General features: G+C 38.7%; 1 protein-coding gene across 1 annotated transcript in view; it reads left to right on the top strand.

The window, feature by feature from the left end:
• The first annotated feature begins 791 nt into the window (after positions 1–791).
• Positions 792–13,274, top strand: part of rab10 (RAB10, member RAS oncogene family) — a 35,933-nt gene continuing 23,450 nt past the window's right edge. Inside the window, exon 1 of the mRNA XM_056480688.1 lies at positions 792–1,422. Coding sequence (XP_056336663.1) covers positions 1,296–1,422 — 127 coding nt within the window. The 5' untranslated portion in view covers positions 792–1,295. The remainder of the gene's footprint in view (positions 1,423–13,274) is intronic.

Consider the following 13,274-nt stretch of genomic DNA (forward strand, 5'->3'; position numbering starts at 1 on the left):
TTAGCCCTCCTGTATATTTTCCCCCCAATTTTTGTTTAACTGAACAAGAAGGCTTAACTAGGCAATTTAGGGTGGGGGGGAGGGATAATATTGACCTTAAAATGGTTAAAAAAATAAAACAGCTTTTATTCTAGCCAAAATAAAAAAAAGACCTTCTCCAGAGGTAAAAATACTGTGAAAAATCCCTTGCTCTTGTTAAACATAATTTGGGAAATATAAAAAAATGAATTAATTAACAGGAAGGCTAATAATTTTGACTTACATGTGTAAATCAGGAGTCCGTGTGCATTTAGTCATTGTGTAAATTGTAGCCTACATGTGCACAAAGAAGTGCTATTTTTATTGCATGGTTTGTACATGTACAGTACCATGCCAGTACCATGGTATTTATATGTTCAAAGTACCACAGTACCACGTTTCAGCATTGTCAGCGGATAACTTTAGCCCTGCCGTATGGAAGTGCTCTGAAACGGATACACCCGTGCTGACATCACCGGCTTTGACTCAACATCTGGATTCGTCCCAGTGACCCAATCACACCTAGCGGCGCTCCTCCGGGCTGACGGAAATCGACTGTCGAGCCACGAAGCACCGTTTACGGGCCAGATTCTGGGCTGCGCCAGCTGCATTCGCCCTCCCCGAAAAGCTACGTCAATGATGCCCTCATATCTCCGGACGGTTGACGCTGCGTCCAATCAGCGTCCGAGGTAGTTTTGAAAAACGGCCCTTTTAGCCAATCACAAAGCCAAGCGCTGACGTAGGGGCGGGAATAGAGGCGCGGCTCTGAATCCTAGGGTGTCGCCGTGGTGGCTCCATTCGAAGGCGACGGCGGTTGGTCGGTCGTCAGTGTGTTTGTCCTCTTCTAAACTCAACAAACGGACCCGGTGAAGAGTGTCGGCTCGGTACCAGCTGTCAAACGATATTCGTCCTTTTCGGCATCGCTGGGATGAAGCGGAATATCTTTCATTTGAATCAGATCGCTGGTGTTGTTTGAAGAAAGAAAGAGAGAGAGAGAGAGAGAGAGAGAGAGTCGGGCGGAGGAGCCATTTTGTCCCGACAGTGTGAGAGAAAGAAAGACAGAGACATTAAAAACACCAAACAACACACTTTGAGAGGATACACACATCTTAAACATCTCCCTCGGAGTATAAGAAGAGCCTACGAGGGAAATTAAAGCAATTGCTCTGCGAAGAGACTGTCCGGTGTGTGTTTTCGGATAACACACGCACACTTTCCCTTTAACACACACTCAGTCTCTGTCCGTTTCTCATCAGGGTGTGTTTATAAGAGCTCAGATGGCGAAGAAGACCTATGATCTGCTCTTTAAACTGCTCTTGATCGGTGATTCTGGGGTGGGAAAGACCTGCGTGCTGTTCCGATTCTCCGATGACGCCTTCAACACCACCTTTATCTCCACTATAGGTGGGTATCACGCCCGAGTCTAACGTACCCGGCATGAGGGTTTTTATTAACTGTTTCACATGCTGTCAAATATGTGAGTTTGCGGTGACTAGGCCTTGATTCTAGGCTTTAGCATGCTAACCGGCTAACTGATTCATATCAGCTGAGTGAATCGCCTGAAATCGGTTGATTCAGAATCATATTGTAACGTTGGACTTGTGCAGGTTGTTTTGGTGGTCTGATAAACGCGGTCTTTACCTGTCTCTTTAGATCAGCATTGGAGCAGTTGTTGGGTTAAAGTTTGATGTAACATGCGGGTTGACACCTATATTAATTTCATGTCAGAAGCATGAACTGAAAGAATTGGCAGTGTTTAATATTTAATAATTATCTCAGTCCAGATTAGATCCATACTTCGTTTATTTTAGTTTAGGTTAAATGTTACAGTAAATGTTTAAGTGGAATGCTAACATGCATTGAACACCCCAAACTATCAATCATCAGGGTTAAATCGATTAACAGACTAGCACAAGACATATATACCGTTTCAAAAGCGTGTTTTACCCGTGAATATGTTAAAATCATCGATCATAAGTTATTTTTTAAAAGCATAAACAATTCATTAATGTGGCGTCATCGGCTGCGTTACCGCGCATGCGCGAGTTGGCTCGTGCCAATGGACTGGTTGCCTAACTGTTTTCTCCACGCTGAACCTGTCATTTCACTACCTCGTTGGGTTTTCCGTATGATATCATGGGAAAGGCACATTCGAGATGGGGTTTTGGCGGTTTATGAGTGTTTGCTGTAGTTATTGGTCAGGTATGAGAGTCAGTTATGAAAATCTCTTCACCCTTATGTAAAAAACAGCTTCCATTGTGTCACTGTGTGGAACAATTACCACATTTTATGCCAAGGTTTTTCCAAGGTACTTTCTGACTGGACAGAGTCCAATTTTCCATGGTGCCAAATAGATGATCATTCTTAATGTGATTTGTTGTATTTAAGGTTGTAAATTGTAAATTATTATTTTTTTAGGCACTTGTTTATTTGACCCTTTTGGCTGCAATATCTGTTTCCTGACCGATATTGAGGTAAAGTTAGGTTTATATTAACACATTCCTTTAGTGACAACTTGTGACACACTCCCTATATTGTTTACCGTGCTACTTTAAATATTCGGTCTGAAATCGCATGTTAACATGACTTTAAAACAACATTAGCACTATTTAATTAACTCTGAACAATGTTGTATCGTACTTTGATAGTGAGTTTTTTTAAAGATGTTTTCAATAGACTAGATATTGCAAAGAATATTTTTGTGTGAATGTAAAGCCAACTTTACCCCAATCTGACTGATATCATTTAACATGGAAGTGCCAAAACGATGGTCCTCACGGATGCTGGTCATTTGATGCAATGGTTGCAACATCCTCTCCTCACAGTTTCTCAATATCCAAATGCCTACAAGGCAAATTAAGTGAGTTATAATGAGAAGTACGTCATAGATCACTGGAACATATTCATACCATGGCGTGGGTAGATGTCATTTAGCAGATGCTCTTGAACTCATTTATGTATGGCAGGGTCATTTCGCTGGGGGTAACAGGAGACCTCAGTCCACACCACTTCATGGGTCAAATTTAGACACAGCCGGTCTTGTGTGTTTATCTTAAAGGAATAGTTCACCCAAAAATTAAATTTTCCTTTGAATTTTTCACACTCAATGCATCTTAAATGTATATACCTTTGTTTCAAGTTAAAGACAACCAATCAGAGTTGTTTCAAATAATATTCTTTGCAGGCTTTTAATGACCATGAATGGTGGCTGTGGTTTTAAAGCTTCAGAAAGCACATCCATCCATTTATAAATGTAATCCAAAAGTAGACTGATGATGTAGAACATTGACTGACTTGCAGTAAGCTTGATAAGAATTAGCTATGCTATGCTAAGTTTTTTTGTAATGTCATGCATTGTAACTCGACTCTTTTCATTAATGTGTGTGAGCAACTGTCAGAAGTCAGTGAGTTTAGAAAGTTGTTGAAACTTCTAAAAACCCATTGGTTCACTTTAGACTAATAGGCACTTATTAACCCACAGGAGTAATCTGGAAAGCTGTTATTATTGATGGATGTGTTTTTGGAGATTCACTGCCATTACAATGTTGGGAAAAGGCAGGATAATATTTGAAGTCTGCATAAAATCAAAAATGGTCAGTTTTTTTGTAGCTTATTATTATTAAGGTGAATAATTGATTCGTGCAAGTTAATACATGAAGAAAAACAGTGTTTTGGTAATATTCATTAAAAAATTCTGACCATTTGCTTCTGCCTTTGGAGTGGCATTTTTCTGTCAGCATTAACCTGAAGGCTTCCATAGCAACTGTTTATTAATATCAACAACCACGGCCCTCTTACCATAATGCTGTGTTCACACCAGATGCGGAACGCGCGCATTAATCGCGAGTAATAGACACGTGGACATTTTGACTTTACTCTGTTAATTTCCACATCAAATTAACTTCATTTGCGCATCAAATTCACTTCACAATAGATGCAGATTCACGTCATGGGCAGGGCTTCCATCTGCCTGGTGACTCTAGCTTCACTGCTAAACGGCTAATGTGGATTTTATTGAGAGGATAGCTGTGTTATGTGCTTTAGGAAGGCTGAAAAAGAGCATAGATTTGTTTGGCGCCATGTCTGAGTCCACTAGATCCTTTCAGAGGTGCACCCAGCTCTGCGAGGTTATGAACTCCTCCTGAAACCATACCTGCATGATGGAAGCTTTCAGTCTGAGGCGAGCCCAGTTTGATGAACTGTTGTCCAATGTCAGCAAGACAATTTCCCGGGACACTAACAACAGGCACTATGTCATAATTACTCCTGACTGGTTAACGTGACGTGGATGTCCGATGAAGTTCAAAATTTTCCAATTTGAGCGATATACGCTAAACTCGCGTTTATAAACTTGTGTTATAAGAAAGTAGACCTGCACAATTCAGCATCAATATTACAGTTTGATCTTTTGCAATAATCACATTACAGGATGTGCAATTTTGAGTTTGTATTATAATTTATCACTTGCATGTGTTTTCAATGCCTGTGATTGTATAATGACGTTAAAAGCATTCAGGCAAATTGTACGATTTATGACTATAACAACGATTAATTTTATTAAATTATTTTTATCATTCAGTTACTGTACTTGAATGCTGTTAGACTCTAAAAATGATAAAACACTTTATTTCAATTGTATCTGTTACCATGATTGTATTTATAGATTGTTATGCATGAAAATACTCACAACACATGCAAGAAATGCTCTGCAAATAGCACAGACCACATCGAAAATGTGTCGGGGGACCCCAAAAAGTTTATAGGTTGTTTATTAGATTTTATGGAGATGCACTTTTCCTGCAGAATCATCGATCTAACATAATAAATTCTTTCCAAATAGAGATATTAAGTTATCTGGTGAAATTGTATTCATATCGCAGTATATATTGCAATACTAGATGTTTCCAATATCGTTCAGCCCTATAAGAAAGGCATATAGATTCAAAATTGCTTGAGTGTGTGTAAATTATGGTATCATTTTCTTTTGGGGGTATACCATTTTTTACAACAAGCTTTAATGTGCATTTAAGTCAAGATGAAAGCTACTTAATTTCACGAAGCATTATGGGCAGTCATTATTAAAATATTCCCCTTGCCATTTGTTAATGTCTGTTTATAGAAGGTTGTTGGCCTGTGACTCATGTGATGAGTGTTGAAGCTTGTTCCTAAACAGAAAAAAGAAATCAAAACTGACCCAGTTTACTTTGATTAAACACGTTCCTGGTTCTTCTAAGCCATACTGTGAATGATTCATCAGCGCATGTTATACTAAAGAAAAGCATTTCTTATTAAATGAGGGCCTGGTTCATATCTTGTGCTGAATCTGAAATGACGTTACATTTTAGTTGGCGGTCATTGAGTGCTGCTTAATAGAAAAATAGCTACATTTCTGAAACGCCTTTAATCAATAGTACATGTCTTTAATACCTGATATAATAGCTGAATAGAGTTTTTGCTCATGTTTTGAACTGGAAATGATCATGATTGGGAATGAAAACAAATATTGACATTGTTTCTGGACATACAAGGGTGTGTGCGTGACCTTTACGATGTTTTTTTTTTTTTTTAATCTCAGTGCTGAGAGTCACATGACTTCATATCGTGTCAGGTGACTACATCACACCTGTGGCTTCCTGTTGCTATCACCAAGTGTGTGTGATCAGGTGGCAGAGTTGTGAATTATGTCAGCATGAGGTTGATGCTCTCATATGTCAGGAAACTGGTTGAAATGATCAGAAGTTAACACCTATAACTCAAAATTCCTTTTTGAAAACAGGATATGCAGCCTCCACTTCTAATGTACATTTCTGGTATATTTTACCATGTTATGGCCCATTTCCACTAAGTGGTACAGAATGGCATGAGTTGGAACGGGTCACCTTTAACAGGCTTGCGTTTCCACTGCCAAAAGGGTATCAAAGTAAAGCTGTACAGGTCGTACACATGTCATATGAGAAGCACTTCTCACAAAACAGATGCTTTATACACATAAATACTTGTGTATAAATGCTCATTATTAACCTTTTATATGAACATAATTTGATTAGAGCTGCAGATCAATGACAGTGCGAAATAACTGTAACAGCTGTGATTATATAGAAGAAAGGAATAAATGCAACGTATAAGAACACATACAGCTCCTTATAGTCTCCGATATGTTACTAATTTCAGAAACAACATACATTTAGTCCTTATTTGGGTTCAATAACAACACAAAACGTACAGTCAGTGCAAACCTCTCATGTGTATCTTTAATCTTCACCAGCACATGTAACCTCTTGTTAGACAGTAATTCCGTCATTCCGAGTTCATAATAGTCCAAAAGATGATGACGATAATAGTTTTAGGTTGCTGAAAGAATCATTTGCTCCTTTGTTTTTCCGCGCTTCACTCTTGCGTTTGTTCGTTTCTGAAAGGATCGGATGTCAGAAGCACGCAACAATCACGCGCAAGCATGGAACGATAACCGTAAATTTGGAAAAGTCGAGCTTTTAAAACCGCCACCATGTTTTGTTATACCGTTCCTAAGGTATGTGTAAAAAATTTTTATTCACGTTTTTTTGTTTTTTAGGACAAAAGTATCTCCAGCAGAAAAGATATTCAAAGATGCCGTTTTAAATTGTAATGATATCAGTGTTTTTGAAACTAATGAAGACAGCAGAAGTCAATGATTGATTTGAATTATTTAACCTGACATGTTTACTGCTCCAGAATATTTTAAATGGTTCTCAAAATAAAATATATTGTGTTCAAAGGGGAAAAAAGTTTTAGTTTTTTACTAAGACATGTGAAAATAATATATTTTAGAGCAGTAATCACAATACCGTGAAACAAATACCGTGATATTTTATCTAAGGTTATCATACTGTCAGAATCATATACCGACCCATGCCTAATCATGCGCATGTTATTATCGTCAGCTCAAGTTCGGTATTTTAAATATAGGCACGCATGCGAGCTCTCTCTTAAGAAATTGAAATTGCTCGCGCTTGGACGGCCTCGTAAAACAATAACAGGACAAGGCAGATTTTGTTGTTCTTGGCTTTGTGGCTGTTCATCAAGACGACAAGGTTTGTTTAAGCTCAGGTTGACCATGGCTCGTTATTTTATGTATATATTATTATGATGTAATGTCTTGCTGTGTATTTAAAAATGACGCTTCATTTGTTTTCATTTTCCTGGCTTGTGCTCGTGCTAGTGACGTTTGTCTGTAAACCAATAACGTTCAGCTGCGCGTCTTGCTCCGCCTTTTAGTATCCTTTGTTGTGCTAGGTACCTTTTATGGCCTGTTTCCACTGACTGGGACAGTACGGGTCACCTTTATCAGGCTTGCGTTTCCACTAACAAGGGTACCCTTTTAGTGGGCGTGGTGTACGACAGAAAGTTTCAGTCGACGTCATTCTTGCTCGAATAAATGTCGTTCACATATCATATGAAAAGCACTTCTCACAAAACAGATGCTTGATACACATAAATACTTGTGTATAAATCTTTATTACTAACTTTTCTGTGAACATAATTTGATTATAACAGCAGATCAATGAAATAGCCTACTGTAATGTCTGCAATTATATAAAATAAAAAATAAATGCAACATATATGAACACATACAGCCCCCAGCCCCTTACAGTCTCCGATATGTTACTAATGGCAGAAAAACTACACACAGCATACATTGAGTCCTTATTTGGGTTCAAAAACAACACGAAATGTAGCCCACAGTCAGTGCAAACCTCTCATCTGTGTCTGTAATCTTCACCAGCATATGTAGCCTCTGTTAGAGAGTAATTCTGTCATTCCGAGTTCATACTAGTCCAAAAGGCGATGATAATCATGGCAGTTTGTTCGTGATTCAGGTTGCTGAAACAATTTGCTCCTGTGTTTTGTTGGGCTTCTCTTTTGTTTGTTCGCGCTTCACTCTCGCGTTTGTCCTTTTCTTTTCTGAAAGGATCAGATGACGGAGACACTTCAACAATCACACACAAGTTATTATCATCAGCTCAAAAAGCTCGTTATATCAAATATAAATGCGATCGCGAGCTCCCTGGAGAAAACGAAAACTGCTTGCACTTTTAGACGGCCTCGTAAAACAACAACAGGACATGGCAGATTTTGTTCTTCTTGGCTTTGTGGCTGTACATCAAGACAACGGCAAGGTTTTGTTTGAGCTCGGGTCATCCATGACTCGTTATTATATGCATATAGTATTGACAATGCAATGTCTCAGCTGTGTATTTAAAATGGTGGTTCCTTTGTTTTCATTCTGGCTAGCTTCACAAGCTCGTGACGTATCTCTGTAACCAATCAGCATTCAGCTGCAAGTGTAACTCCACCTTTTTGCTACCCTTTCAAGTGTTTTGGTACCCTTTCGAAAGAGTGCCGAAAAAGTGGTATGGTTCGGTACGCCTTTTGACAGTGGAAACTGCCATAAAAGCGTACCGTACTGTACCACTCAGTGGAAACGGTCCAATAGAAAGGGTACCCAAAAAGTAATACAATACGGTTCGTTTTTTGGTACCTTTTGACAGTGAAAAGAGCCATAAAAGTGAACCAAACTGTACCGTACCACTCAGTGGAAACGACTATTATTCCCAGTAAATGCTTTTTGTGCAATCCATTATAAAAAAAGTACTTTCTTTAGAAAAGAAATAGTCCTGCCTTGCATTTTTCTTTTCCCTTCAATATACTTTCAGTGTTATAAATTATATAAGTTATTTCATGCTGTCTTTTAAGTGTAATTCTCTCGTCGTTACTGTCGTTTCAGAGTTTTAAAATACTCACCAGAAACTCCCTTGAGTTCCAGGGGAAAGATAACCTTACACGCTTAAACACAAACACACACCTTAACCATATTTGCACTATTAAAAGCTTGATTCATTCTTGTAAAAAACTTCTGAAGGCCCAGAAAGACACTTAACAAGGCATTTTCTGTCTTTCCCCATTTAAGTCTGTCAGCAGTGCATTCTCTCTCTCTTTGATTGACAGGATCTTGGCTCGCTTGGGCGGAGCTTCAGTCTTGACCCTTGAGGGGCCCCACAGCTGCGAAGGCTCATGGGAAGGGGTCTGATTGGCTGCTTGTCAGGAAGCCTTCCTTGTCCTTTGTGTTTAGAACTTGCATAACTCAAGCTTTTACATTTTTTTAGTGCTTTACAATTCACTATAAGCCAGACAAGAATCATTTACTCACTCTTGTATCACTTAAAATGGGTGTATTATATACTTTTTGTTGGTGTAGTCCTCCTTAACTTGCATTATTTGAAACTGAGTTGATAAGAAGTTCTTGAAAATGTGTAATTTATTTAGGCCTTTAATGATGCGGTAATAATTGTTCCTTTAGGAGTGTTTGAGGGCATTATTGTGGGTCAACCTTTATACTCTTAAAGCTCAAAGTACCTGACAGCTGTGTGTGCGGGAGAAAGAGAGAGAGGGCCCAGTCTAAAGTCCTTTGACATGTTTCCAGAGGTTAAACTATGAGTGTGTGTCTTGTTCATCTGTATTTATATTCTCATGTTCGCTCACATCAGCAAAGTTTGCTCTTTTTATGCTCTTTGTGTCTCTGTGGTGGTTTGTGTGTATTGTGTGAGAGTGACTCAGTCTTTGGCTGCTCGTTTGTGTATCATTTCAAAAGCAGCTCCCACCCATAGTGCAGCTGTGTGTGTGTCTATCTGTTTGTGAGTGTGAGAGAGTTCTGCTAAGCATTACTGCTAAATAGATTAGTACATTTTTCTACATGTTATGAAGTAACTTTACGTAACATAAATTGGTGGCAAAAATGTTTGTTAATATTCTATAGTTTGGCATACGAGTACTGAGTGACTAGTACAGCATGTATTTAAATGTGTGATGTCAGATGAGAGTGCTGCTCGATTCATTTGAGAAGAAACATTTAGTTATGGCTGTGCGATATGGCAAAAAAAATTATCGCAATTTTTTTCATATCAGTCGATATTGGTAATTATCACGATAAATGTCAAATCTTTATATCTATCAGTTTTAAAGGCATGCCAATCGCTTTGTGCAGCTGATTTAACTCATTTTGTGAAATGTTTTAGGTGTCTGACAATATAAATAATAAAATAATAAACAAAAGAACTAGGGTTGGGTGGATAGATGCTGCTATCGTCCATCACCGATGGCTGATAGACATCATGATGCTGAGCTGGCATCGCAATCCTCCACCTTCGCAGCAGCAACTCGCTCGTGAAAAATACACACGGCCCCGTTTACACTAATACGACTTAGTTTTAAAATGGCATTTTTGAACAAAAACGATCCCCGTCCACACTGGCATTTCACCTAGTATTTCAGAAAAGCCCTCCTTCCACACTGTACTGCTGAAAACGCACATCACGTGACCACACAAACACACACTGTCATGCGCTGCAGTGTAAGCGTGCATTTGAGCTCCAGGCAGTCAGCAGGTGCTTTGAGCACAAAATCCCAAAGTGCAGTGCACGTTGGACAGTTTGTCAAAGATGTACCGCTGGATCGCATCTCGCTGTAGTAGTTAAACTTGATGTTTAATTAATCTGGTCTCTATCTAATGACTATTCGGTCTTTTGAATCTATCAGGTAACGTGTCACAGTGTCAGTACACTGCTTCAGTCTTTCGCTTTCACACTTGTACTGTTTGGTTGGTTCCTGTTGGTTGTGCACCTTTTTTTTCCAACCAAGTTTGTCGACGCCATTATAATGACACAGCTCACTCTGCCTATTCATGCCAAAGTCCTGCGGAAAAAGTGATTGACAGGTGGTAATTTGTGTGTAACTTCTCTTAATTTATTTATAATTTGGTTATGGGTAAAACAAAGACCATGCGGGTCAGGTAGTTGAAACGGTAGGCTACAAATAATTAATTCCTTATGAATTAATTAATTATTCATAAATAATTAATTCATCGCAGACGACGATGCCAACATCCATCATGATGTTTCACATTTGACATCGTACAATGCCAAATTAATCTATCGCCCAACCCAAAAAAAAACAATCGTAATAATATTTCAGCATTTACTGTTCAAGTTTTCAACAACCAAAGACATTACCCTCTTGCTTATTGCATAATAACCCTAACTAAAACAGTAACAGTAAAACAGGTTCGGAACAAGTCAAAGGTGAGTTTATGGTGACAGAATTTTCAGTTTTGGATGAACTATGCTTTTAATGGTGAATTTAGGGTGAAATATCCTTTAATATATTTTATTTAGGGATGCTAACGATTACTTGATCTATTGATTGTCAATAACAATTTATTCGGTAGACCTTGTCGATGACTAAGCATAGACATTTAAAGAGTAAGTTTTGCTTTGCACTGTGAGATGCGTCCACGCATTACATAATCAAGTGTGCAGTTTACATTACATTGAGTCATCCTCTTGACATAGCTTATCGTGGGATGCATAAAACCGTTATGTGCAGATCTTGATTATATACGCGGGTGTTTTAACCAATTTTATGTGACAGACTGGTAGAATAGGCCTATGTTTAAGTGAGTATAAAGACATAGTTGTCATTCACAAAACATTTTTGGAGAAAATGTGCTGGACAATGGCAGAATGGGACAAAGTTAACAAAAAATCCTTAAAATTATGGAAAAGAATAATAAAAAAATAAACAACTGTACTTTAAGTGTCTTCACTGTAAGATCTGCTTTCTTTCTACTTAAACATAAAAAATGTACATGATCTTACAAAATTTCTTGTGAATCTGAGCTTTGCGGAGGAGTAAATGCGGACTGCTTATAGCAGGGGAGTTCAAACTCGGTCCTGGAGGGCCGGTGTCCTGCATAGTTTAGCTTCAGCGTCCTTCAACACACCTTCCTGGAAGTTTTAGTATACCAAGAAAGAGCTTGATTAGCTGCTTCAGGTGTGTTTAATTGGGGTTGGAACTAAAATATGCTGGACACCGGCCACCGAGTCTGGGAATCCCTGGCTTACAGGAGGTAGGATTTGACGCAATAACAACATGGTTTCCGCTACATTCATTCTTCCATGGTTGGCCGCCACGCCAAAATTCATCCCGTCACAGCTATGTTACAGCTTCTCATTCAAAACATAATTTTTTTTTAATAGCGGGTGATAATCACACCAAAACGTATTAAACGGTAAGTGAATTATAACAGCGCGAACTTTTCTTCAGCAACGTTTATTTGAGAGCGCGCAAGAAAATCTGCACGCTCTTAAAACGGCTTATATTTGAGGGGGCGTGCATGAAGTTTTGTGCACGAGCAGAGGAAATCGGCGCACAAGCAAAGAGATCAGCATGCTCGTAGGCTATTAAAGGAATACGATCTCGACTTCTAATACTGTGCTCACGACATTTGTCCTTGAAATAACGCCACAGGTAGTTGGTAGATCTGTGTAAAAAAGGCCTGCCGCCACAGCTGGAAAAAATCCTGGAGGAAACACTGAATAATTTTATGTCGATTCGTGACTTTTCTTAATCGTTGGTGGCGAAATTAAATTTAGATTAATTGGAAAGCCCTAGTATAGCCACTTTATCATATAGTGTGTACAAAGGCTGTATGTTCGACTGCGCAAGTGCATTAACCAAAGTACACTTGGGTCTTTACTCTGGAGTTTCTCTGACGCGTGTATCGATTCAGTTTGTTACTAGGCAGTTTTTAAAGTGTTGAGTGATTTAGATGTTTACTGTGTAGTTTCTAACATGTTTTGGTTACATTTTGAGTGATTAAGTTGGCTGAGGTGGCTTTGATTTGATTTCGGTAGTTAAATTATTTTGGCACATTGCTCATGGTTGATGGATTGTTGTGGGAGTTACTTGTCCAAATCTCTCTGGAAACATCTTTACTGAAGCTTTTGTGCTTCAGAGACAAACACTGGTTTTACATTTTCCAGTGTGACTGTGAGTTCTGTCTGAATGCTTTTACTGTGTGATTGGGCCATTAAACTCTCAGCGGTTTTACAGATGAACCTTTCCATTCTGTCTGTCTGTCCGTGATGGTCAGTGCTAGTCTCAACAACACACGCTGCTAGTGTTTCCTCTGTACGCTAGAGATCTCTCGACCTTCATCATCACTGCTTTCAGTTGAAGGCGTCTTTTAAAAAATGGCATGTTTTTGATTTTAAAATGTTAGAAATGTGCAATTATTGTTTTTTTCTGTAGAAAGGGTGTTGATTTCTGTTGCAGTCAGCGCTTGGGGATATTTTGCATTTAGAAGCGTCTCCCACGCTAAAAGCCTTAGAGCCAAATATTAACAATATCAGGTTCTTGATAAGATCTTTCAACAAATTATG

This window comes from Danio aesculapii, chromosome 20 (genome assembly GCF_903798145.1).
Source record: "Danio aesculapii chromosome 20, fDanAes4.1, whole genome shotgun sequence".
In the NCBI taxonomy this organism is placed as follows: domain Eukaryota; kingdom Metazoa; phylum Chordata; class Actinopteri; order Cypriniformes; family Danionidae; genus Danio; species Danio aesculapii.